This window comes from Palaemon carinicauda, chromosome 3, assembly GCF_036898095.1.
Source record: "Palaemon carinicauda isolate YSFRI2023 chromosome 3, ASM3689809v2, whole genome shotgun sequence".
In the NCBI taxonomy this organism is placed as follows: domain Eukaryota; kingdom Metazoa; phylum Arthropoda; class Malacostraca; order Decapoda; family Palaemonidae; genus Palaemon; species Palaemon carinicauda.
Genome location: NC_090727.1, coordinates 95,842,477 through 95,869,396, shown reverse-complemented (window position 1 = coordinate 95,869,396; position 26,920 = coordinate 95,842,477). Strand labels below are relative to the sequence as shown.

The 26,920-nt window shown below is 35.6% G+C and overlaps 1 protein-coding gene across 1 annotated transcript; it reads right to left on the bottom strand.

Annotated features, from left to right (window-relative positions):
- On the bottom strand, positions 1–26,920 carry LOC137632823 (uncharacterized). The gene is made up of 8 exons (XM_068364923.1): positions 26,426–26,920; positions 23,433–23,622; positions 18,108–18,196; positions 17,233–17,352; positions 13,710–14,207; positions 10,950–11,107; positions 7,643–7,772; positions 1–6,872 (listed from the first exon to the last, which is right to left on the bottom strand). Exons 1-8 carry the CDS (start codon positions 26,918–26,920, stop codon positions 5,748–5,750), a joined length of 2,805 nt encoding a protein of 934 aa, XP_068221024.1. The 3' UTR covers positions 1–5,747.

Sequence of the window (26,920 nt, the reverse complement as noted above, 5' to 3'; positions counted from 1 at the left end):
TTCATCTGCTATATAATCCTTTATTAAGAAATGGAAAACAGGTAAAAGACTGAATAACAAATTATCAGTGCAGTGATTTAACAATTCATAGCAGTGTTATTAAATTGAGCCTATGAAGAGTGTATACAGTATATATAGATTTATATATACATATGGGATGTGTGCTTGGAGAAATTTTGATTCTAGAACATGAACTTTTTTTTAAAATTTAATTCTTTAAACAATTTGACCAAGCTAATGTGTGAACCTCAGATTTAATTTTTTTCCTTTGGCTTTTGACTCATTCTTTTCAATGCCCTATACAAATTTGTATTATTTTTATATTGAAAGAGTAAATTATAACTTAAATAGATTAATATTAGAATACATTTTGAGGGCTAGAAGGCCTAAAATTTCTCTGCTTATAACAATAATATTGTGATTACTCGATTCACAACTCCCGCTGTTTACAACCTACGTTAATTTCAACGGCTTACAAGAAAGTTGTGGACCTTCATGAAAATTGGGTACAAATTAATACTAATATTGAGACCTGATAGATTTTGTATCACTACTGTACTTCCAAAGTCGTACTGTAAACTTGGAGAGTCCACGAGATAAGTTCACATTTAGTTCCGTCGAGACCTGATAGATTTTGTATAACTACTGTACTTTCAAAGTCGTACTGTACTTGTACGAGATAAGTTCACATTTAGTTCCTTTTTTATTATACTCCAATAACTGTACAAATTCCATGTTACAGTGGCAAATATTTATTATTTGATGTCCTTAACATTAAATTTCTCAGTACAGAACAATTTTAATTTTCCTAAGTGTTCATATCCTTGGATGGCTCAGTCTAGCTGAATATAAAGCACTGGGCTACTCTAAGAACAACTTTTCAATATAAAAAATTCTATCTATAAAATATATTTATCACTATGAGAAATTACAACTAAGCGGGAACATTTTGCTTGGTGATCACTATGAGACTACAGTATCATAAAGAATTGCTGGGAACAAATTATTTTTGGGGGAAATCATTCTTATACTAACCGAAACTCATTCAAAATATTTTGCCCTTACATTATAAGGCATGTACAGTGCTCCTGTCTGTAGACTCCAATCAATAATAACCAACAAAACAGTTGTACTGTGTATTATTATTTGCTCCCTCCTGTATTCTCAAATTTAAAATTTCTTTTGAGGATATGTAGGGTTCAATCTGTGTGAAACAAAAATTGATAAAAACACTTACTCAAAAACTCTGTTGATTCATAAAATTACAGGTATGAGGTACTGTATGCAAACTTTTTTTTTTATTTAATGTTCAATTGGTGAATTATATTACAAATCACTTTGTTAGTTTGCTAGAGGAATGGGTAAAAAAAAAAATTATAGTTCTCATTCATGTTGAACAGAATCACAAACGACTATCACAAAAACCAACGAGTCATTGGTCTTGTGCACACCAGTAACTTGGAACATAAAATCTTTTGAATAGTTCAAAAATCATATTCGATAAGTTAGGTATTTCAAAATTTAAATACTACAAAAATTCGGTAGTTAAAATCTATCATTGTATCTCGGAAATCATAATGTCACCCGCACCTTAGATTACTAAATCTCAAACTTGATAAGAATATTAAAATCTTAGATAAAAAAGTCTAAAGAGGATTTCACATTACCACACAACAGTCTTGCACTGAAAGCCCTGTTGCAGCTTCATTTGAATATCTTTGTGACTTGTTGAATATGTGCTGTGATATATCCATTTAAAAGGTGGTTTTTTTAGGCTAATGCAGCCTTTGCAGTTCACTAAAAGCTTAAGTACAACCCTTTGCATTTATACTGCATTCACTAAACCATACTGCCTGCAAATACTTTCTGTCGCACATTCTTTGCCTGAAGTTCGTTGTTAATCGGCAGCTGCGTATGGAGGGACATAAAACTACTGTAGCAAAAGTATATGAATCGATAACACAAAGTTGAACCTCTTTCCAACACAAAGTTGGTTGTAAAACAAAATAAAAATTAAGTTTCTTCCAAGAAATTCATAAAACATTAATCTTACAACTGGTAAAAAAAAAAGTTACTTTTTAGCAACTTTCTGCACCAACATTTCTGATGTAGAAATCTGTATGAGAAATGAAAAAAACTGAATTTATTTAACGGTCCCTTCTCTATGCATTAGGGTTATATATGTCTCTTAAGAGAAAATTACGTTATATTACTGTGGCCATGCCATTGAATTTGAGCTGAAAGCAGTAGCAGTTAATGTGGAAAGTAAATTCTGAACTCTTTTAGCATCTGTTCACTACTTCTGGCTCAATGCAATATACATGTCACACTTTGATATGTTGAATATCCAACTGACCAGTGCTCGTGAAATAGCCATTATATGAATAATAACTATACTGTATTTATACTACAATATGGGATTTATAAGAATTGTATATGAGATGAAAGAGAAATATTGAAAAACCACAAAAATCTGTGGCAATAATATATATATTTATAATATATACATGGAATAGTGGTCAAAAAATGGGAGCCTTATCCTACGAACTCGCAAAAAACTGGACAATTTTCACAATTATATAAAGGGTATGAAAAACACTCGACTTTTTACAACAATTGCGTATTGACACACCTCATAAAAGACTGGGGGCTTCCATATCAATAGTAACCTTCATTGCATTGATAAAATGCGCTTGCATCATCTCCTGATCATGTTTGGGGAAAAATGCAACATGACTGAAACGTGAAATGCGTGACCTACTGTTTAAAAACTATGCGTGAATATGAATGTCATATAAAAAAGTGTACAAAATGTGCATAGGTTAACTATACACAAATACACGGCATGCAGATTTATGTTTTATTATGTCTCGTAATGGACAGTATAAAGGAGATGATTAGTATTCATTTGATAATTAAAGGCTAGTTATATCTCTGGAAGTCCGTAATGGGGATAGTAAAATGGAATAGGTACAATATGGTGAGACTAAATTACTATTACAGATTTACCTTAAAAATATAAATCACTGACCACGAGAGTTGCTAAGGATAGGCTCATTCAAGCAATAAATTTAAAAAGCTTCTAACAAGACTGGGTAATTACTCGAAGCCCTTATAGGAAATTATCTCAACATCTACAGCAGGAATGTACAAATGTCTATGAATAACCCAATTCATAAATTAAGGTTTGCAGTTTGCTGCTGGCTAGCCTGAAAAGGAATACACATCACCTTAACTATTTGCATAACTCAAGTGATGGTTGATCGTCGTTACTACATCTACCAGAGTTGCATAGAACGTAAAAGCACATCTTTGGTCTGGCCTCGCATGTTGAGTGTTCAAGGGGAATAACAGAAGGCTACGTGAGTTGTGGAACCTGATAAACTCTCAATTTAGAAACTGAGATGCTAGAAAGTTCAAAGGAATATTTATCAATAAAGATTTCATGACAGAAATGTAAATTTCTGTAAAATCTATGAAGATAAGTGTTCAATATACTGATGATGATAATGTCAACTTGGATTCAAACTAATTCATAATCATAATTCATGAATTTTTTTATGGTTACAGTGAATTTTATAACTATACAGTACTAGCATTAGCTAGTGCAGTACTGACTTTAATTTCTTGGTACAGTACTCTTACAGTTTGCATAATCCAAAAATTAGATTTTAACCTCTGAAGGAAAATTTAATTTCCATAAAAAATACAAAAATAATTGACTGAACTAAGATGAAAAGTATATTAAAGAACATACTGACAAAATATGAAATCTTTATTATTAAATATTACCTTGCCCTTGTACAGTCTGACCAGTGAGTAATTGTGAGCCAAGAGGTGTTACAAATCATTACTGGCTTACAGAAACAACCAGGGATATCTCTAGGAGGCAAAGAAAATCCAAAATGTCAGAATCTGCAAACGGAGCAGTATAGAAAAGACAAAATTATTCGATAAAATATGTGCTATGCATACAAGAAATTTTAAAGGTGCATAGGTTTAACATTTCTTTTTTTTTCTTTTACTTACTAAGGGTTACTTTTGCTTACATTGACTTGACATTTCGACTTTTCTCTCCCGAGAAAAACCTGGATCATCTTTGGTACAGATCACTTAATATTCCTGTCGTATAATTTACCGATATATAAATGGTATCTACCTTACTAAATTTTAAAAGATGAAGAAGCAATGATTGGCTGTTTGTGAAAAGGTAATAGATAGCTACGGAACCCATTTTGCTTTATAGTGAATAAATAATTCCCAAAATGACATTACTGAGTTGTGAATTCAAGTGCATCACTTTTCAATTATACTTCCCTACTTGCAAGGATTCTGGCATATTAGAAAAGAAGTGGATACAGATACTGGCATTTCAAACATTAAAATTCATTACCACTATTTCACTGTACCACCCCTTCTCTGGCTATCTTATTTAAAGCTCTAATCAAAATTCTGTCGTATTAGAGAAAGTGGAGGTTTAGAAATGGAATATTTTAATTTACTTATATATATTGACTCCTAGAAAACAAGCCAATTGAACAACTGAATAATCTAAAATTAATAATTTACCTGCAATATTCTAATACGTTGGTTTTCTAAACCTCGGCGATTGATAGGAAGGAGTTAAAAAATTCTGTCGTATTAGAGAAAGTGGAGGTTTAGAAATGGAATATTTTAATTTACTTCTATCAAAAGGACTCTAGATAGCAAGCCAATTGAACAACTGAATAATTTAAAGTTAATGATTTGCCTGCAATATTCTAATACAATAGTTTTCCAAACCTCGACAATTGACAGGAAGGAGTTAGGGGTCTCCCTTGTTGTACTAAAGATCCTGACCAGTGTTTCATCCGTTAATTTGGTAAACCATACACAACCATCAACAAATATGATGTGCTCATCATTTTTTTTTTTTTAAATAACCAGTTTCAGCACCATTCAACTATGCTGTCTACTTAGGAATACAAGCCTTATAGATTTTTAAACTATAAGGCCATTATTGCTAACCTGGTCATATAATTTTCTGATGATCACAGAATCTATCTTAAATGTACTGAATAAGACAAAAAATGTTCAAAATCCTAAAATACTTCAAATATTCTTAGAGATGTACAGTATAATAGTCTATCACAGGGACTTAAGGAATACAAGAAAATGTCCAGAGTCATTAATAAGGCATTCACACCTATTTCTGAAAAGAAAAACAAAAAAAGACTAGATTAACTGAGAGGAAGTTTTTTGTGTTCCGTTTTTCTCATTTCGAGTTTAAATAGTATCACATTCAGATTCTGAAAATAACTATCTCCCTACAGATTTTAATTTTGTGTTTTGCTTTTATGTATTTTTTTTTTTTATTATTTACAGTACCAATAACGGTACCTTCTATGGGCACACATATGAATGACAATTCTCAGGCAACATGAAGAGCTGTAAGGAATTAAAGGCATAAGTCTCCAAAGGTATGGAAGACAGGCACTGTAAAGAAGAACAATAACACAACTTCCAATAAAAAAGAACAGTACTTTGCATATTAAATGCATCAGTTTCTCTTCCCATTAGAGCCATGCAACCCTGCATGGCTGAGAGTATTTTTTTTTTCTACCTGGACTGATACTTTTAACGTTCAAAGTATTGCCAGCATTACCTTGTTACTAACATTTCCATATTAACAAAATTTCACTATGACTTTCACTGGTTGGGCTTGGCCCACTTAGGTCTGAGTCCGCGGCTCAGTATCGGGCTAACTGCTAGAGTTCGGTCACGGGCACAGGCTTCTGTGGAGTCATGATGTAACCCTGATAGTTGTCATGACTACACGAGTGGTGTCCGAAAGTCCCTCCGTGTCTGTCTAACCTGTGGCCTTTCAGTAATCGGTGAACACAGGAGCCATGATGGCGATATAGCAACACCACCACTATGGCTACTACCACCACTACGGTTACTACTAAACCAATCACCAACCCCTTGATGGCAGGATCCATTCCACAGGCCAGATCAGTCATCTGGGTGGAGGCTAACGTTGTACCTGACAGACCAGGGGGTGACACACACCTCAAACTTAAACTAGAATTAAGAGAAATAATATGTTCGCGTAACCAGGCTGCAGAACAGTTGCAAGCGATCGGGTTTCCCACTAAGGACCACTTTTCAATATCTTTCCAAGAAGCTACATTTTCACTCAACGTTTGAATATTATTGCCGTGAAGATTCAGAAGGCTTAATTCACTAAGAAATTGAAAAGCATCTTCATCTATGTATGTCAGGTGGGGATTCTGAGATATGACAACAGTCCTGATATTCACATTACTATGCAAAAAATCTTTATTTATATACGTAAGTTCTGGACAACCAGAGATGTACAGAGCAGATAAATGACGGTTATACGAAAAAGCATTTGGTGGCAGGCTTGTAAACAGATTGCGGCCGATGTGCAACTCTTCCAGCTTGATTAGGGGACTCAGAGCAGCAGTCGGTACTTCCTCCAGCCCGCAATCTTCGAGCATCAATTTAGTTAGTCCTGACAAACCTTTGAAGGAGTCAACTGTGAGTCCATCTCCAAGTTGTGCTCCAGAGAGGTTTAGATCTTTCAGAGTTTTCAGAGACCCGAGGTCATATTCATTCACCTCAAAAAACTCATTACCACCTAAGCTGAGGTACGCTAAGTCCGGTACGAGAGCCAGGTTTTGAGAGGGTATTGTTGCCAAACGGTTGTCATGAAGATGAAGAACTCGAAGATTATCCAATCCTTCTAGTGCGTTGTCCTCGATGGATTGTAGACGGTTCTCGGATAAGTCGAGGTCCTTCAACTGCTTCAAGTGCACGAACACTCCCGCATCCAGATATTCAATAATATTCCCACGCAAGGTGAGAACCTGTAATGGTTAGATGTATGTATATTAGAAAGAAATCCAAACTCATTTCATATGCACCAAACTCAAAATTAAGAACATTAATAATTAGAACACAGATACTGTACTACTAAATAATGATCAACAAATTATAATTCAGTCAACACACTTAAGAGGATATAATCATCAAGGGAAAAACATACATCACAAAGTGAAAATTTTGAAGGCTGATATCAACAAAACCTGAGCCATTCATCGATTGACATAAAATTTGATGTATATTAGAAAGAAATCTATACTCATTTCATATGCACCAAATTCAAAATTAAGTGCATTAATTTATATTCAAAATACAGATACTGTACTACTAAATAATGATAAACAAACTATAATTATCAGTCAACACACTTACGAGGATATGATAATGTAAAGGAAAAATATGCATCAAAAAGTCAAACTTTTTAAGGCTGATACCTACAAAGCCTGAGCCATTAACGATTGACATAAAATTTGAAACTGCTAGTTTACAATACTGTTTGTAATATGACAAGCTTGATATAATACATGCAAATATAAAACAAAAATTTTCCTTGTTTTGGCAATAAGAATTAGGAGTAACATTCAAACCAAAGATGATAATACCTTCACCTGAAAGGCTGATACAATAAAAGACTGAAAAATTTCCCTTGTTTTGGCAATAAAAATTAGGGGTAACATTCAAACAAACGGTGATAATACCTTCACTTGAAAGGCTGATACAATAAAAAAAAAACTGAAGATCAACTCATACTTACGATGAGATTGGAAAGACCCATGAACATTTCGGACTCGAGTTCGCTAATGTTGTTCTGGGCTAGATGGAGCTCCTCCAAATGAGCTTGGTTCTTAAAAGTCTCGGGCATTACTCGCATGATCATGTTTTTACTGAAAATTTAAAAGGGGCACTGTAAGTTTCGTGTCGATTGTCATACATACATATACCAAGACACTTCCCCCAATTTTGGGGGGAAGCCAACATCAAACAAATGAAACAAAAAAGGGGACCTCTCCTCTCTACGTTCCTTCAAGCCTAACAAGGGACTCAACCGAGTTCGGCTGGTACTGCTAGGGTGCCACAGCCCACCCTCCCCCGTTATCCACCATACAGGACAGTTTTTGCATTATAAAATGTACAGTACTGTAAAGAATATTATTATCCAGACTCTTAAAAATTTTCATAATGTACATAATGACTTCAACCACTATAATTTAATGAACAGAGGGAGAGTTATTATTATTATTATTATTATTATTATTATTATTATCATTATTACTTGCCAAGCTACAACCCTAGTTGGAAAAACAGAATGCTATAAGCCCAGGGACTCCAACAGGGAAAATAACCCAGTGAGGAAAGTTAATACAATTTTTTTTTTCAAGAACAGTAACATCGAAATAAATAATTCCTATATAAACTATAATAATTTAACCAAAACAAAAGGAAGAGAAATTAGATAGAATAGTGTGCCCGAGTGTACCCTCAAGCAAGAGATCTCTAACCCAAGACAGTGGAAGACCATGCTACAGAGGCTATGGCACTACCCAAGGCTAGAGAACAATGGTTTGATTTTGGAGTGTCCTTCTCCTAGAAGAGTTGCTTACCATGGCTAAAGAGTCTCTTCTACCCTTATTTTAGGTACTGAAAATGGGAGCCCTTTACCAAAAAAGGTTTACTTTATTGAAATAAAAAAAAATTATCAATTAAATGTCTTTGATTTGGTTCAATATTGGTGCCTTTTATGCTTTGCATTGATTGAAAATGTAATAATATCACAAATTTTTAAGTAATTTGTATTTTTCCTAACATACTTACCTAGAACTACCTTCTTAGGAGTTACTGGTTAGGTAGAGTTACCAGTAACTCCTAAGAAAGTAGTTCTAGGTAAGTAACCGTGTTGGAACAAAACCTTAATTCTGTATGGAGTAAAGAAATCCCCCGCAAATTAGCTATACTGTAATCCCAAAATCTCTCGGCACCCTTATTACTTTGATCATTACGAGGAATTTTGTGCCAATGTTCCTATGTCCTAATTTTAGCTTTTTTTTCTGCATCACACTGCTTATTCGGTAACTTGCGCGAGTATTGGATTCAATGATACAGTACTGTATTCAACATTTGAATTAGTAGGTGGGCCAGATAGGTCATTATTTTTGTTGCAAAACTTGGATTTTGGGAAATTTGTATACACATACCAAGGGATTTTTTTTTTTTTTTTACATAATTTTGATCAGAGCTTCTACTTATAATAATTTTAGTTCTGATTTGAAATAAATATGGTAAACTACTCCCATTTACAATATGAGTATTTTGTATGAGGAGTATTCACTGCATATTTATACTTGTTTTCATTATTATAGGTTTTCCTTTCTGCATAAAATGTGAATAGTAGTTATGGTTCAACCCTGATCTTTGTTGCATTATGCAATGCAGTTTTCCATGGTAATTTTTCAGTCCTTATAAGACAATTTTCATTCTTAAAATTTTCATTCTTCTTAAAGTATAGAGTGTGTGTATTACTTACAAGTGCTTGAAAAGCTAAAATGAGAACACATCAGGTCTGTTTCTTCTTCAATTGCAAAAAAAAAAAAAAAAGGAAAAAAATGACATATTGAGAATGTCGTAGGATTTTCAGTGATCAAGCTATGCTGAGGAAATTTTCTTAATGCTTTCATTCTAACATTTTTTTTTTTTTGAATAGTTTTCCTGCCTGGTCTTGAGCTATTGACTCTTATTTTTATGGATAAAACTTGTGGTCTATTAAATTCTTTATTCCTAATCCACATATTATTCTTTAAGTCAATTTGTTCTTTATGCACGTTTCATAACATTTTTCATAATTCTGACCATCCTTTGCCTTCAATTCTTCAGACTACCATCCAGTATGTAGTACTAGGTATGCAGGTAATTCCAATAGCCATGAGTTCTCCATCATAGGGCTTAATACTACACAGTTTTGTATTAGTTTTATTCCAGCTGTGACCCCATTGTGGAAATATCTTCCTAATAAGGCGGTTGTTTCAGTTGAACTTCAGAAGTTCAAACTTTTTTGCAAAAGCTTAAATGGTTGACGTGTATTATTTCTTATGACTTTGACTTTTCGATTTCAACATTGTTACTGATCCTGAAAGATTTTTTTCATATTCTCATATATTGATTACTATGGATTAACGTAATTCTTTATTTGATTTTTATCAGCCTTGTTTCTACATTTATTTGTTTTTATGTAAAATTAGTGTAAAAATAATAGGTTATAATGCGGTATTTGTAAATTAAATTTTTTTTTTGTTGAAATGCTGGTTTAACCACCTCCCCGCTCATTATATAATTCATAAGTGTCTATTTTAACGCTTTTCTGTGTTTTCTGTGCAATAAGAACTTGCACCACGACCCGACAAGGGTCGTGACATTGTTGCTTTCCTATTTGGAGCTCTTAGCCTTGTAGCACCCTACTTTTCCAACAAGGGGGTTGTAGCTTAGCTAGTAATGGTAGTCATAAATGAGACTGCCCTTCAAGGGCTTCTTCACAACGTTTTGCAGCTCGAAACTCCCAAACTCCTTCTCCATCTTAACCAGAATTGGCTATGATTGAGGATCAAATATCACGAGTTGTTGTGGTCAGCCTAAATACATTGCCAAAACGTGTATAATACCTTGCAAGTTTCTTGCAACCAGGTACCTTTTAACTTAATTCTGGTCATAAATACCATAATGAGAAAATAATTCCTTTATTTATGTGGTAAATTTTAAAGAGCATTAACATAGCTGAAAATCTCTGGTTATCAATGTGACAAGAAAAAACTAATTCTTTTATTTATGAGGTTAATTTTAAGAGCATTGATAGTCGTGGGCAATATCTTAAAAAAAACTAATTCTTTTATTTACACGGTAAATTTTAAGGGCATTGCTATTCATGCACAGTAACTTCATACGAATTTTATAGGTCCAAAAAACTAATTCTTTTATTTACGTGGTAAATTTTAAGAGCATTGATAGTCGTGCACAGTATCTTCATACTAATTTTATAAGTCCAAATATAACTTCAAAAGGTGTTCCCTGCTTACCTGAGATTCACATGACGAAGATCCACATACCACATCATTGAATTGATGTCCAAAGTGTGAATATCTGTGCCATACATAGTGAGTTGTTGTAATCCAGGGTTGAAGGTCAAGGGCAAGACATCGAGGGTGGCTGAAGGCTCGCATCGTACCACCAAAGCCTGTTTTGGGGGAAGAAATTTTAAGACTTCAGCATCTACGTTTATCAATGAAAAGAGACTGTTCTTATCTCCCTAAGTGTAGTTAATATCTCCAATGTTTATATAGCAGCGAAAAGAGATGGATTTTGAAGACATTTTAAGACTTCAGCATCTACGTTTATCAATGAAAATAGACTGTTCTTATCTCCCTAAGTGCAGTTAATATCTCCAATGTTTATATAGCAATGAAAAGAGACGGGTTTTGAAGACATTTTAAGACTTCAGCATCTACGTTTATCAATGAAAAGAGATTGTTCTTATATCCCTAAGTGCAGTTAATATCTCCAATGTTTATATAGCAATGACAAGAGACGGGTTTTGAAGACATTTTAAGACTTCAGCATCTACGTTTATCAATGAAAATAGACTGTTCTTATCTCCTTAAGTGCAGTTAATATCTCCAATGTTTATATAACAATGAAAAGAGACGGGTTTTGAAGACATTTTAAGACTTCAGCATCTACGTTTATCAATGAAAAGAGACTGTTCTTATCTCCCTAAGTGTAGTTAATATCTCCAATGTTTATATAGCCATGAAAAGAGACTGTTCTTATCTCCCTTAAGTGCAGTTAATATCTCCTATGTTTATATAGCCATGAAAAGAGACTGTTCTTATCTCCCTTAAGTGCAGTTAATATCTCCTATGTTTATATAGCCATGAAAAGAGACTGTTCTTATCTCCCTTAAGTGCAGTTAATATCTCCTATGTTTATATAGCCATGAAAAGAGACTGTTCTTATCTCCCTTAAGTGCAGTTAATATCTCCTATGTTTATATAGCCATGAAAAGAGACGGGTTTTGAAGACATTTTAAGACTTCAGCATCTACGTTTATCAATGAAAAGAGACTGTTCTTATCTCCCTAAGTGCAGTTAATATCTCCTATGTTTATATAGCCATGAAAAGAGACGGGTTTTGAAGACATTTTAAGACTTCAGCATCTACGTTTATCAATGAAAAGAGACTGTTCTTATCTCCCTAAGTGCAGTTAATATCTCCTATGTTTATATAGCCATGAAAAGAGACGGGTTTTGAAGACATTTTAAGACTTCAGCATCTACGTTTATCAATGAAAAGAGACTGTTCTTATCTCCCTAAGTGTAGTTAATATCTCCAATGTTTATATAGCAGCGAAAAGAGATGGATTTTGAAGACATTTTAAGACTTCAGCATCTACGTTTATCAATGAAAAGAGATTGTTCTTATCTCCCTAAGTGCAGTTAATATCTCCTATGTTTATATAGCCATGAAAAGAGACGGGTTTTGAAGACATTTTAAGACTTCAGCATCTACGTTTATCAATGAAAAGAGACTGTTCTTATCTCCCTAAGTGTAGTTAATATCTCCAATGTTTATATAGCAGCGAAAAGAGACGGGTTTTGAAGACATTTTAAGACTTCAGCATCTACGTTTATCAATGAAAAGAGATTGTTCTTATCTCCCTAAGTGCAGTTAATATCTCCTATGTTTATATAGCCATGAAAAGAGACGGGTTTTGAAGACATTTTAAGACTTCAGCATCTACGTTTATCAATGAAAAGAGACTGTTCTTATCTCCCTAAGTGTAGTTAATATCTCCAATGTTTATATAGCAGCGAAAAGAGATGGGTTTTAACTCTCAAGTTCAAAGTTTACACCTTTTTAAAATCAAGTAACTAAAGACAATACACAGTGAATGAATCGTAAATCTGAATTTCACGAAAAAGGGATTGTTAACCTCAAAAAAGAAAAAGTGAATTTTTAATGTTACTGAATCTTAAGAAAAAAAAAAAAAATTTTCAATGCATTGAATTTTATAACTGAAAAAAAACATGAATTTTGAATGCTAAAGAATCTTATGAAAAAAAAATTTGAATGCTATTGAATTTTATAAAAAAAAAACCATAAATTTTGTATGCTATAGAATCTTATGCAAACAAAAAAAAAAAAAAAAAAAAAAAAAAAAAAAAAAAACATGAATTTTGAATGCTATTGAATTTTACAAGAACCAACAATATGAATTTTGAATGTTATTGAATTTTATATAAAAAAAAAAAAAAAACGAAGAGCATCAATTTTGAATGCAATTGAATTTTATAAAATATGAAAAGCATTAATTTTGAATGCTATTGAATTTTATAAGAACAAAAAATATGAATTTTGGATGCTATTGAATTTAAAAAAAAAACGAAGAGCATCAATTTTGAATGCGATTGAATTTTATAAAAAATAAAAAGCATCAATTTTGGATGCTATTGAATTTAAAAAAAACGAAGAGCATCAATTTTGAATGCGATTGAATTTTATAAAAAATAAAAAGCATCAATTTTGGATGCTATTGAATTTAAAAAAAAAACGAAGAGCATCAATTTTGAATGCGATTGAATTTTATAAAAAATAAAAAGCATCAATTTTGAATGCTATTGAATTTAAGAAAAAAAAACATGAATTTTGAATTCTATTGAATTTAAGAAAAAAACATGAATTTTGAATTCTATTGAATTTAAGAAAAAAAACATGAATTTTGAATGCTACTGAATTTGATAAAAATAAAATGCATCAATATTGAATCCTATTGTGTTTACCACATCATCGCAGGTACAAGTTTCGGGACAGAGGGCCTCGCAGGGCGTGACCATCAAGCCAACCAGGATCAGAAAACAGAAACAAACTGTTGGCAGCAACATTTTGGGCAACGCCATCTTGGGCAGGCGGAAGGTGGCACCCGCCTTCCGTCTTCGATGGATCCGCATCGGAGACTTCGCCAATGGAGTCGAGGTGCTTGAAGTTGCGCTCTCTGGCGCCTCTAGGCACGGCATACTGGTCAAGGGGTTTTCGACACTTCTTTCGGCGCTCTGGCTTTCCTCCCAAGGGGCATTACTGTCTCTAATTCCAGCGGCGAAGGCTGTTGGCTCTTTGGGACAGTCGAGTCTCGACGTGGTGGGATTGACTCGGTCGATCGTCCTCTTGCTTTGAGAAGTTCCTCTGGTGCTCAGGTGGTGTCGTCTTCGGCAGGTGTCTTCTTGGCTCACCTGGGGAACGTCAGTGTGCTTGGGCAGCGTCTTCAACGTGCTCCTCGGCGCCTGCAAAAGGAAAAAAAAAGTATTAGGATAAATAATTCAAAATAACATATTACAATAGATAGCAGGGTTCCCCAGACCCCAGCAGTATAGGATCAGAAAAGCAGCCTTTTATAGTTAACAATGAGTGCTTAGTCAAATGAGTGCTCGGTCAAATATAGACAAGATTTATTCAATTAGGTATGTAAAATAGTGTTTGTGCTTATGAATAAGCACATGAAATGATTACAAATCTAGAAATTATAAGAGAATTCCCCTTGGGTTATTTTTCAATTACACAATAAGCTTATCATCATCATCATCATCATCTCCTACGCATATTGACTGACGCAAAAACCAAATATCAAATTACGAAAGTAAAAATAAATGACCCCCATAAAACGATATCTAAAAGCATTATCTTTGTTTATTTAACAGTGAAAAGCAAAATCTTAAAAATTTGAAACTACATAGTGTTGGATTTTTTTTTTTTTTTGTATGTGTGTGTGTGAAAAGTGATAATTTCTTTTTGAGATACTTCAAATATCGGAACGACAAAAGGGCCATACATCAGGATTTTTCTTATGTACATGACAAAAATATTCCATTAAATTAAACAAACATCTTTCAAACAATTGCAGCATAAAACGTGAAAGGAGTTTGATCACGGAAGTAAAATCAAAGTTTATCAATTATTTAGCTGTTTTAGGACGTTCGTTGCAGTTTTTCTCTTTTTAAAGTTTTAAAGGCCGCTCATGAATGGCAGAGGCAAGGGACAGTAACATTGCCCTATCGAGCAGGACAATGCCCTAGAGACTAACCATATATACATATGATCAGCGCCAAAGCCCCCTCTCCACCCAAGCTAGGACCAAGGAGGGCCAGACAATGACTACTGATGTCTCAGCAGATAGACTTGTAGGCTCTCCCAAACCCTTAGCTCACAAGTCTAGTGAGGTTGCAGTGCCCAAAGAAACTAACAAGTTTGAGCGGAACTCGAACCCCAGTCCGGTGTTCACCAGTCAGGGACGTTACCACATCCTCTAAGGCACTGAATCGCTAAGAGATGGGGGTATCTTTTTGCAAAACAAAAGGTTTTTGGTGTTTTTCTGTTAAATATATGAATTGTACCCAAAATAAACTTAATAGATAATTGTTTTGCCTGTGGGGTAAGGTCAGGCCAGATCAAGTTGGTTAGCCAGTGGGGTAAGGCTAGTCAAGTCTAGATCAGGTCAGGTCAGGTCAGACAAGGTTGTTTTTCCAGTGGGGTTAGACTAGTCGAGTCTAGGTCAGGTCAGGTCAGACAAGGTTGTTTGGCCAGTAGGGTTACGCTAGTCGAGTCTAGGTCAGGGCAGGTCAGACAAGGTTGTTTGGCCAGTGGGGTTAGGCTAGACGAGTCTAGGTCAGGTCAGGTCTGACCAAGTTGTTTGGCCAGTGGGGATAGGCTAGTCAACTCTGTCAGGGCAGGTCAGACCAGGTCATTTGGCCAGTGGGGTTAGACCAGTCAAGTCTAGGTCACGCCAGACCAGTTTGTTTTGCCAGTGGGTTTAGGCTAGTCAAGTCTAGGTCAGACCAGGTTGTTTAGATAGTGGGGATAGGCTAGTCAAGTCTAGGTCAAGTCAGGTCAGACCAGGTTGTTTTACCAATGGGGGTTAGGCTAGTCGAGTCTAGGTCAAGTGAGGTCAGATCAGGTTTTTTTTCCAGTGGGGTTAGGCTAGTCAAGTCTAGGTCAGGTCAGGTCAGACCAGATTGTTCTGCCCGTGGGGTTAAGCTAGTCAAGTCTAGGTCACGCCAGACCAGTTTGTTTTGCCAGTGGGTTTAGGCTAGTCAAGTCTAGGTCAGACCAGGTTGTTTAGATAGTGGGGATAGGCTAGTCAAGTCTAGGTCAAGTCAGGTCAGACCAGGTTGTTTAGATAGTGGGGATAGGCTAGTCAAGTCTAGGTCAAGTCAGGTCAGACCAGGTTGTTTTACCAGTGGGGTTAGGCTAGTCAAGTCTAGATCAGATCAAGTCAAACCAGGTTGATTAGCTAGTGAGGTTAGTCTAGTCTAGTCAAGTCTAGGTCAGGTCAGGTCAGGTTAGGCTAGGCTAGGCTAGGCTAGGTACTCTTGCTATAAGGCTGTGGTACATGAATAAAATAAACATTTTTGGTATTAAAAATCCAGTAATATAATCGTTGTAAGTCTATTGCATTTTTTTCAAAAGGGCCTCTTGGGCTGAAGAGAGTAACAATATTAGCATTTGCTTATCAGTAAATGCAATTTGGGATATTTGCTTAAGTTTATCTTTTTGTTCTAACTTTGCTTTGTTTACCTAACACTGCTATCTATACTTGCTATCGTTATCTTAACAGAGAATAAGGAAGAGGGGGGGGGGTTGTTGTTTGAGGTCGTGCCACATAAGGTGTGATAAAAACTACCAATGACTTAAAGTTTACACTTTGTATTTTCACACACACAGAAAGAGAGAGAGAGAGAGAGAGAGAGAGAGAGAGAGAGAGAGAGAGAGAGAGATTCACATTCGCAATATGGTGTACAAACAATTACAAAGAAAATTGAAGGGAATTACTCCAACAAATTCACTGTACCGAGAGAGAGAGAGAGAGAGAGAGAGAGAGAGAGAGAGAGAGAGAGAGAGAGAGATTGACTCCTTGATTTGAATAATTCGATTACTTGACCTACTAGAAAGGGAAAGGTTTATTCAAACAATTTTTAGTTTTAGTAGTTTTAACAAACTGAACCTTTTTAAAATGTTTAAAGTGAGGACTTCATAATTCAATCAAATTTTAAAACAGATCACAACCAGCTTGTGTGTATACTCTCCTCCCAAAAAATCTATCAGTGTATTCTTCACGTTGTTGTTATTATTATTATTATTATTATTATTATTATTATTATTATTATTATTACTTGCTGAGCTACAACCTTCGTTGGAAAAGCAGGATGCTATAAGCCCAAGGGCTCCAACAGGGAAAATGGCCCAGTGACAAAAGGAAATACGGGAACATAGAATAGTGTGCCTGAATGTACCTTCAAGCAAGAGAACTCTAACCTGTGACAGAGGAAGACCATGGTATAGAGGCTTTGACACTACCCAAGACCAGAGAACAATGGTTTGATTTTGGAGTGTCCTCCTAGAAGAGCTGCTTCCCAGCCAAGTGGAAAATAGCCCCTGAACAATTACATTAATTTTGGATGAGACACAGGTATCCTTCACTCCTTTTTTTTTCTTTTTTTTTTTTCTTTTGAACCACACCTGCATCGTTTTCCAAATTCCCATAAATTAATATATATAAATTACCTTTCAATTTTTGTAATTTTCCTTATTAATTTCGACATTTCGGAAGAAAGTTCCAAGAGGAAGAGCCTCCATTTCACATACCCTTGAAGAAAACAAAACCAAAAAGCTTGCCTTCAAATTTTCGTGAAGTTTTTAAAAACTGGAAAAAAGTTCCATTTCAAAGTTTCTAATTGTAAAAGTTCCTTCACCAATACACTAGCACAGCTTCATAGCAAATCCTGCGTAACTACTAAAGAACCAGAAAGTTCCCTTCAAATTTTCTTGAAGTTTTTAAAAACAGGAAAAAAAAGTTCCATTTCAAAAATTTTAAAAGATTATAAAGTTCCTTCACCAATACACTAGCACAGCTAAATAGCAAATCTTTCGTAACCACTAAAGAAAATTCAATAAAGACACGAAGCATTAAACACTGGAAACAACGTGGTCCCCCCTTCACGACACAACCACTCCGGGCCAAACACACACTCCGATTTCGACCCTGGGCCATTTCAACTCCACTCGTGGGCCAGCCAATCTCCAGTTATCAGGTGGCGATAAGGGTACACACACAGTTCCTGATTAGGCCTCTTGATATCGAGTTTCTATTATCTCTCCTATCTCATTTAGTCACCCTCACTCTGTATCACCTCCACTCTATCTCTCTCTCCGGATTTCGGCGAAGTTCCATCTAGAGTAAATCGTTTGAATAACGTCAGACTAATCCTAGCAGTTGACCCTATTGGGTTAAAGCGGGTGTTAGCAAAATTGTCTTCCTATTGCCTGGAGTCGATTTAGTACTGTAATAAATTAAATTTTTTAATCCTAGCAGTTGACCCTATTGGGTTAAAGCGGGTGTTAGCAAGTTATCAATTCGGTTCCCATTACGTCTTGCATTTCCTAAACTCAGCATCCAATTATTTAACCAGACCCAAAGTTACTTAACTTCACTGACATGACAAGACTTATGACGTGTTGAGAAAGATGGAAAAGAACTATGTTGCGGTTATATTGAAGTGACATTCTCGGTAGATATATACTGAAAAGGTCATTTTTCATACATTACAAAAACATATGAAACCACCGACAATAATATTAGCCCCAACCCCCAAAAGCCTCGCTCCAAACTCTATAGCGAAAAGGAATGACCGGGCTATAAGGGTGGGGCGAGTTACCACTTATATTAAAAATGAATTTATGCATGTTGGAAGCGAGACATAACAGGAGTTTCACCACTGTAACATTAAGTAACTAGAGGGGCACTCAGTAGAGCGCAGACCTCCGCCGCGGCAGCTTATTTCTTGACCTTGACCTTTGGCCTTAACATGTATTAATTGGCGTGGATTTTCATACACTCAAATGTGAACCAAGTTTGAAGTGTTTCTGACAATATCGTCCAAACTTATGGCTGATTACAAGAATTGGACATTTTGCGTGACCATGACCTTGACCTTCGACATTAACATGTATTAATTGGCGTGGACTTTCATTCACTCAAATATGAACCAAGTTTGAAGTGTCTCTGACAATATCGTCCAAAACTTATGGCTGATTATGTGAATTGGACATTTTGCTTGACCTTTGACCTTGACATTGACCTTGGCCTTCCAAAATTTTATGCTTTTCAGTTTTTTACATAATAGTTAATCCCTGCATGTTTCATTACTCTACGATTAAAATTGTGGCCAGGAAGCTGTTCACAAACAAACATACAAACAGGGGGTAAAACATAACCTCCTTCCAACTTCGTTGGCGGAGGTAACTAGAATTTGTCATACTTAATTTACTTATCCAAGACGAATTAAATATATAAAGAAAACAAAATTGCCAAGAATAACTATTGACGGAACATAAGCCAATGTCCGCTTTACTTTGGAAATTTTAATTTCGACAAAGATAAAAAAACTTCTTCAAAGACTAACCATCCAAATGTCTTTAGCCTTCAATAGCCAGACCTTTCAGGATTAGCCATCCAGATGCCAATTGCCTACTTGCCCGGCTAAAACTTTTAACGTTTCATAAGAGAGAGAGAGAGAGAGAGAGAGAGAGAGAGAGAGAGAGAGAGTTTTCCTTTCTCCTTCTGTTAATGATTATGAGGGCAAAGTTTTTTCAAAATATTTTAGACAGAGAGAGAGAGAGAGAGAGAGAGAGAGAGAGAGAGAGAGAGAGAGAGATGTGTGTTCCCTCCTCCTTCTGTTGATGATTATGAGGGCAAAGTTTTTTCAAAATATTTTTCAATTTTCGTTCCAAGTTTGAGGAAAAAAACAAGCTAAGGAAATAATTGGAGATTGGAAGGATGTAAAAAGAAAAAAATGTATTGTTTCTTTGTTTTATTAAGGTAGGTTTAATGTTTTAGCTTTTTAATGTTTTTTCATAGATAAAACCATAATTTAAGATATACTTTGCTTCCAACAAAATAAGGGTGAAACACTGAGAATGACATACATGTATTGGTTAAATATTTTAGCTTTCTAATTACTTTATTCAAAAATAAAAAGCATAATCTAATATACTTTACTTTAAAAAATGAGGGAGACACTATGAGTCATACGTGTATTTATGCCTGTGATTTTTCCCTCCATTAAATGAAACGTCTTTAATTGACTTTAATTATGATAATTTCATAGCTAATTACAACACTCGAAACTAACAGGATAAGGGAAAAAACTGAGCTGTATTAGATTCTTTTATGGGAAATTATAGAAAACTCATGAAAACAATAATACTTTGAACCAGACATTATATACTGCAGTCACCATTAATGTATATAAAAAGTTATAAAAAATTATGAAAAACGGTAAACCTTCAATCATTTATTTACATAAAGTTATAAGAAATCATGAAAAACAATTAACCTTCAACCATTTATGTATATATAAATATTTATAAAAACCATGAAAAAACAGTAAACCTTCAACCATTTATGTATATATAAAAATTCATAATCATGAAAAACAATAAACATTCAACCATATATATATATATAACCATATATATATATATATATATATATATATATATACCATATATATATATATATATATATATATATATATATATATATATATATATTTAGACCATGAAAAACAATAAACCTCCAACCATTTATATATATATATATACATATATATATATATATATATATATATATATATATATATATATATATATATATATATATAAATCATGAAAAAACAATAAACCAAGCCTACTCCAAACTCCTGCACACAACCGCACAAATATATAATATTATGACGAACCCACCCATTTGCCCAATCCATTCGGGGATTCACTTGGCCCACCCCGGCGTAAAATCCGTCAGAAAGCCGGACAAACATCATCAAAGGGTCTCTCCAACGAGATAAGCTCGTGTGTCACTGCCTATGGAGAAGAACTAGCCTACCGTACGCAAAGATAACAAACTCTTTAACGAAGCGCTTTCTAACAAGATTCCCACCCAGAAGAACGCGGCGGCATTTTTTCCGCCCGACCGTTCATGAACGCAGCGTGGCGATTTGCAGCCCGACCGGGTCGTGTATGGGTACATGTTGTTGTTGTTATTATTATTATTATTATTGTTTTAGTTGTTGTTTTTGTTGTTATTATTTTATTAACATTTATTATCATATTTTATCAACATCATTATTATTATTACTTTTAATTTTTATCATTATTATTTTATTAGAATTATTATCATTAATATTTTATTATTATTATTTATTATTATTATTATTATTATTATTATTATTATTACAACCTTAATTAGAAAAGTATGATGCTATAAGCTCAAGGGCTCCAATAGGGAAAAATAGCCCAGTGATGAAAGGAAACAAGGATAAAAATAAACTACAAGAGAAGTAGTAGCAATAAAAATAAAAACATTTCAAGATCATTAAAAACATTAAATTTGATCTATCATATATAAACTATAAAAACTTCATAAAAACAAGATAGAAAAAACGTGCACGAGTGTACCCTCAAGCCAGAGAACTCTACGCCAAGACAGTGGAAGACCCTGGTACAGAGGTTAGGGCACTACCCAAGCCTAGAGAGCAATGGTTTGATTTTGGAGTATCCTCCTAGAAGAGCTGCTTACCATGGTTTATATTCGTGCGTATGCATATACTAACGAATTAAATTTGTGTGCGTAAGATTGATATTAATCAATTGTAGGATTAGTTAGTATATATACGATTGCATACTTTATTAAAATGTACATAAACTAAATTATTGCTCAGTTTTTAATATTAAAAAAGGTATATGTGAGTATACGCATTCACAAATTGTGTACATAAACTAAATTATTGCTCAGTTTTAATATGAAAAAGGTATGTGTATATACGCATTCGAAAACTGTGTACATAAACTAAATTATTGCTCAGTTTTAATATTAAGGTATGTGTGTATACGCATTCACAAACTGTGTACATAAACTAAATTATTGGTTAGTTTTAATATTAAAAAGGTATGTCTTCATACACATTCACAAACTGTGTACATAAACCAAATTATTGGTCAGTTTTAATATTAAGGTATGTGTGTATACGCATTCACAAACTGTGTACATAAACTAAATTATTGCTCAGTTTTAATATTAAAAAGGTATATGTATGTATACGCATTCACAAACTGTGTACATAAACTAAATTATTGCTCAGTTTTGATGATATTAAAAAGGTATATGTATGTATAAGCAATCACAAACTAAATGTGTATATAAAATCAATTAGAAATATCTTGTAGTCTTAAAGCGTACTCTCTCTCTCTCTCTCTCTCTCTCTCTCTCTCTCTCTCTCCTCTCTCTCCTCTCTCTCTCTCTCTCTCTCTCTCTCATCTTAATTCTAACATCTACATAATTGAAAAAAAAAATCAAATATATAAATAAAACTGAAGTGCAAATCAACTCTCTCTCTCTCTTTCTCTCTCTCTCTCTCTCTCTCTCTCTCTCTCTCTCTCTCCTCTCTCCTCTCTCTCTCTCTCTCTCTCAGTAAACGGAGGATCCTGTGCGATTTCGAGATATTCAGAATGAGTACTGAACAAAAGCAAGCGTCTCTCTCTCTCTCTCTCTCTCTCTCTCTCTCTCTACATATATATTTTTCTCTCTATCTATCTACATCTATTTATCCATCTCTCTCTCTCTACATATATATTTTTCTCTCTATCTATCTACATCTATTTATCCATCTCTCTCTCTCTCTCTCTCTCTCTCTCTCTCTCTCTCTCTAACGACGACAAAGAAACAAACCTCAACCCAGAATCGTATCCTCGGAGGTCATATTAAATTCATTAAGCCTTCGTTTACCGGCGACCAAAGCCAATAGATTTTCCATCACTGTGACATTCATATCAGCTGAGCGAAGACGCAATGGCTGATAGGCTGCGCTCCAATTGAAATCCGATGCCAAAATGCATGTTTAATGACCCCGGGGGTTTTGCTGCTTCCAATTACAGTAATGAGGGCTGCTGGTTCGTAATCTACCATTGCAGCAATTAACCTTGATATACATGTCCGGTTCAAGTCGGAGAAATTATGATTAGAAAATTAGCATTGTGAAGGGTAGAGGTAGGTTGGTGGAGGGAGGGAGGGGAGGGAGGGGGGGGGGGTGAGGAGGTTGGTTATTGGAGGGAAAGGGGGGGGGGTTAGTGACCTTTTCTTTAGAATTACATGATCTCGTCGTGTTTACTATAGTCAATTCTTTTCAGTGAGGCAGATTTGCACCGACTCGTTAGGGTGCCCTTTTAGTTTTTTAAAATATTTTCAAATGTTTTCGTTGTTTGTTTTCACCTAATAACTTCGGTAATTTTTAACTTTTCCCCTCTCATTTTACGCGATTTCCTAACTTTTTCCCTCTCATTTTACGTGATTTCCTAATCCCACTATAACTAGATTTCTCTCCACAAATAAAAATTTTAAATTTTGTCTCCCACAAAATCCTAAACACAAACATGCCGTGTTAGTCTGTGTCAACCTTTACAGTCTGTCCCAATTTCAGTCTTCTTCTTCTTCTTCTTCTTGTTCTTCTTCTTGTTCTTCTTCTTCTTCTTCTTCTTCTCTTCTTCTTCTTCTTCTTCTTCTTCTCCTCCTCCTCCTCCTTTCTCTATCGGACTTATCCCAATTATCCACACCAGTAACCCCCTCGCATTCTGCACATCTCCCCCGGAATTCTAATCTCAACACCGATAATTCAAGTATTACGTACCACTGCCCCGCCTTGATAGGGGCTTAATTTGCCAAGACAACGCCGATCCTCCTCCTCCTCCTCCTCCTCCTCCTCCTACTACTACTACTACTACTACTACTACTACTACTACTTAGTTAAAAGGCAACCAGCTCAGAGCTTTGATCTGCCGGGAAAACAGGGTTCCTACTATTATAAATACTGCCATTACTACTGCTACGAAGACGATCTTGTCCTCCTACTATAAATACTGCCATTACTACTGCTACTAATAACATCTTGTCCTCCTACTAATGTACGATAGCATTTCGCCATACTATTCTCCTGCTACTTGGACGACATAATATTTTGCTACTAATAATGTTACAACTTACTACTGTTATCACCACTACCTACTACCCTGAACTCCACATCCTTTACCAACTATTACGAACCCCTCTTTGTCCCTCCACAATTACGATCCTTCTAGCTTTGCTAATATTAAGGTAATCATGTACGAGCTTCTTTCTCTTACAACTACGACCTCCTCCTTCAACTCGTCCCTCTACAACGACCTCCTCTTTCAACTCGTCCCTCTACAATGACCTCCTCTTTCAACTCGTCCCTCTACAATGACCTCCTCTTTCAACTCGTCCCTCTACAATGACCTCCTCTTTCAACTCGTCCCTCTATTACGACCCCCTCTTTCAACTCGTCCCTCTATTACGACCCCCTCTTTCAACTCGCCCCTCTACTACGACTTCTTCCTTCCCTAACTCGCCCTCTACTACGACCGCCTCTTTCCTTAAACTCGTCCCTCTACTACGACTTCCTCTTTCCTTAAACTCGTCCCTCTACTACGACTTCCTCTTTCCTTAAACTCGTCCCTCTACTACGATCAACTCCTCCCTTAAACTCGTCCCTCTACTACGATCAACTCCTCCCTTAAACTCGTCCCTCTACTACGATCAACTCCTCCCTTAAACTCGTCCCTCTACTACGATCAACTCCTTCCTTAAACTCGTCCCTCTACTACGATCAATTCCTTCCTTAAACTCGTCCCTCTACTACGATCAACTCCTTCCTTAAACTCGTCCCTCTACTACAACCTCTTTCTTCCTTAAACTCTTCCCTCTACTACGACTTCTTCCTTCCTTAAACTCTTCCCTCTACTACGACTTCTTCCTTCCTTAAACTCTTCCCTCTACTACGACTTCCTCTTTCCTTAAACTCTTCCCTCTACTACGACTTCCTCTTTCCTTAAACTCGTCCCTCTACTACGATCAACTCCTTCCTTAAACTCGTCCCTCTACTACGATCAACTCCTTCCTTAATCTCGTTCCTCTACTACAACCTCTTTCTTCCTTAAACTCTTCCCTCTACTACGACTTCTTCCTTCCCTAAACTCTTCCCTCTACTACGACTTCTTCCTTCCTTAAACTCTTCCCTCTACTACGACTTCTTCCTTCTTTAAACTCGTCCCTCTACTACGACCTCTTCCTTCCTTAAACTCTTCCCTCTACTACGACTTCCCCCTTCTTTAAACTCGTCCCTCTACTACGACTTCTTCATTCTACTACGACCTCTTCCTTCCTTAAACTCTTCCCTCTACTACGACTTCTTCCTTCCTTAAACTCTTCCCTCTACTACGACTTCTTCCTTCCTTAAACTCTTCCCTCTACTACGACTTCCCCCTTCTTTAAACTCGTCCCTCTACTACGACCTCCTCCTCCCTTAAACTCGTCCCACTACTAGGACCTCCTCCTTCCTTAAACTCGTCCCTCTAATACGACCTACACCTTCCTTAACTTAAACTCGTCCCTCCATTACGACCCCTTTCTTCAACTCTTCATTCTACTACGACCTCATCCTTCCTTAAACTCATCCCTCTAATACGACCTACTCCTTCCTTAACTTAAACTCGTCCCTCCATTACGACCCCTTTTTTCAACTCTTCATTCTACTACGACCTCTTCCTTCCTTAAACTCGTCCCTCTATGCCACCATTCTAATTTTACAACGACCCCCCTATGCAAGTAATCACAAGGAAACCTGATAATGAAGAAGAAGAAGAAGAAGAAGAAGAAGAAGAAGAGGAGGAGGAGGAGGAGGAGGAAAATCAAGCGCGTTCGTCTGTGATACAAAGGCAAATCGTGCTTTCGCACGACACGCTGAATTCAACATTGGACTGGCCGGTGTTTACTTATTCAAATTAATGTGTTCGAACTAAGGACAATAGCGGAGAAGCAATCTACAACGCTGGTGTGGGGCCTTGGCCGAACAAATTCATTTCTCTCTCTCTCTCTCTCTCTCTCTCTCTCTCTCTCTCTCTCTGCAATTATATTAATCATTTCCGGCCGGATGTCAGATAACCGGTTGCTATTATCTTGAATAATCGCAACTAGACAATAATTTCCTGAGTTGTCTCCGATTCATTGTTGCTGGTAACGATTAGCTGTGTGAGAGAGAGAGAGAGAGAGAGAGAGAGAGAGAGAGAGAGAGAGAGAGTTAAATAAACAACCGATTAAAATTCCGATTGATATTTCAATTGCTAATGCCTTATCTTATCATATAACAAATAACCCCAAATTGGAGTAAAGACAACCAAGATAAAGATAAAAAGATAAGGACTCTCTTATAAACAGATGATTTGTTGTTATGTCAAAGGTCAAATTTAATAGAATATGCGACAGGTCATTTCAGAGCAGCTCTCGTCTTGACCGCAGGTGAGGTGAACACTGAAATTATTGTTGGACCTGATTTTCTCCGAAATTATTGTTGACCTGATCTTGTTCGAAATTATTGCTGACCTGATTTTCTTCGAAATTATTGTTGACCTGATTTTCTTCGAAATTATTGCTGACCTGATTTTGTTCGAAATTATTGCTGACCTGATCTTGTTCGAAATTATTGCTGACCTGATTTTCCTCGAAATTATTGTTGACCTGATTTTGTCCGACATTATTGTTGACCTGATTTTGTCCGACATTATTGCTGACCAGATTTTCTCCGACATTATTGCTGACCAGATTTTCTCCGAAATTATTGCTGACCAGATTTTCTCCGAAATTATTGCTGACCTGATTTTCTCCGAAATTATTGCTGACCTGATTTTCTCCGAAATTATTGCTGACCTGATTTTCTCCGAAATTATTGCTGCCCTGATTTTCTCCGAAATTATTGCTGACCTGATTTTCAAGATTGATAAGCCTTAAGAATATTGAAAGAACGAAGAAAGCAGTTAGATAATGATAAAGACGATAAGCAGCGATAATTAAGATTAGAGTGAAGACAATAAGGATCAT

Bases quoted from the DNA above. Each gene is read 5' to 3' on its own strand.
- LOC137632823 (XM_068364923.1), bottom strand. From the start codon at position 26,920: ATGATCCTTATTGTCTTCACTCTAATCTTAATTATCGCTGCTTATCGT. The intron at 17,353-18,107 runs GTGATACAGAGT...GTAATTGTTCAG, and splicing joins GAGAGAGAGATAGAGTGGAG to GGGCTATTTTCCACTTGGCT. The intron at 6,873-7,642 runs GTAAGTATGAGT...TAACCATTACAG, and splicing joins TGGGTCTTTCCAATCTCATC to GTTCTCACCTTGCGTGGGAA.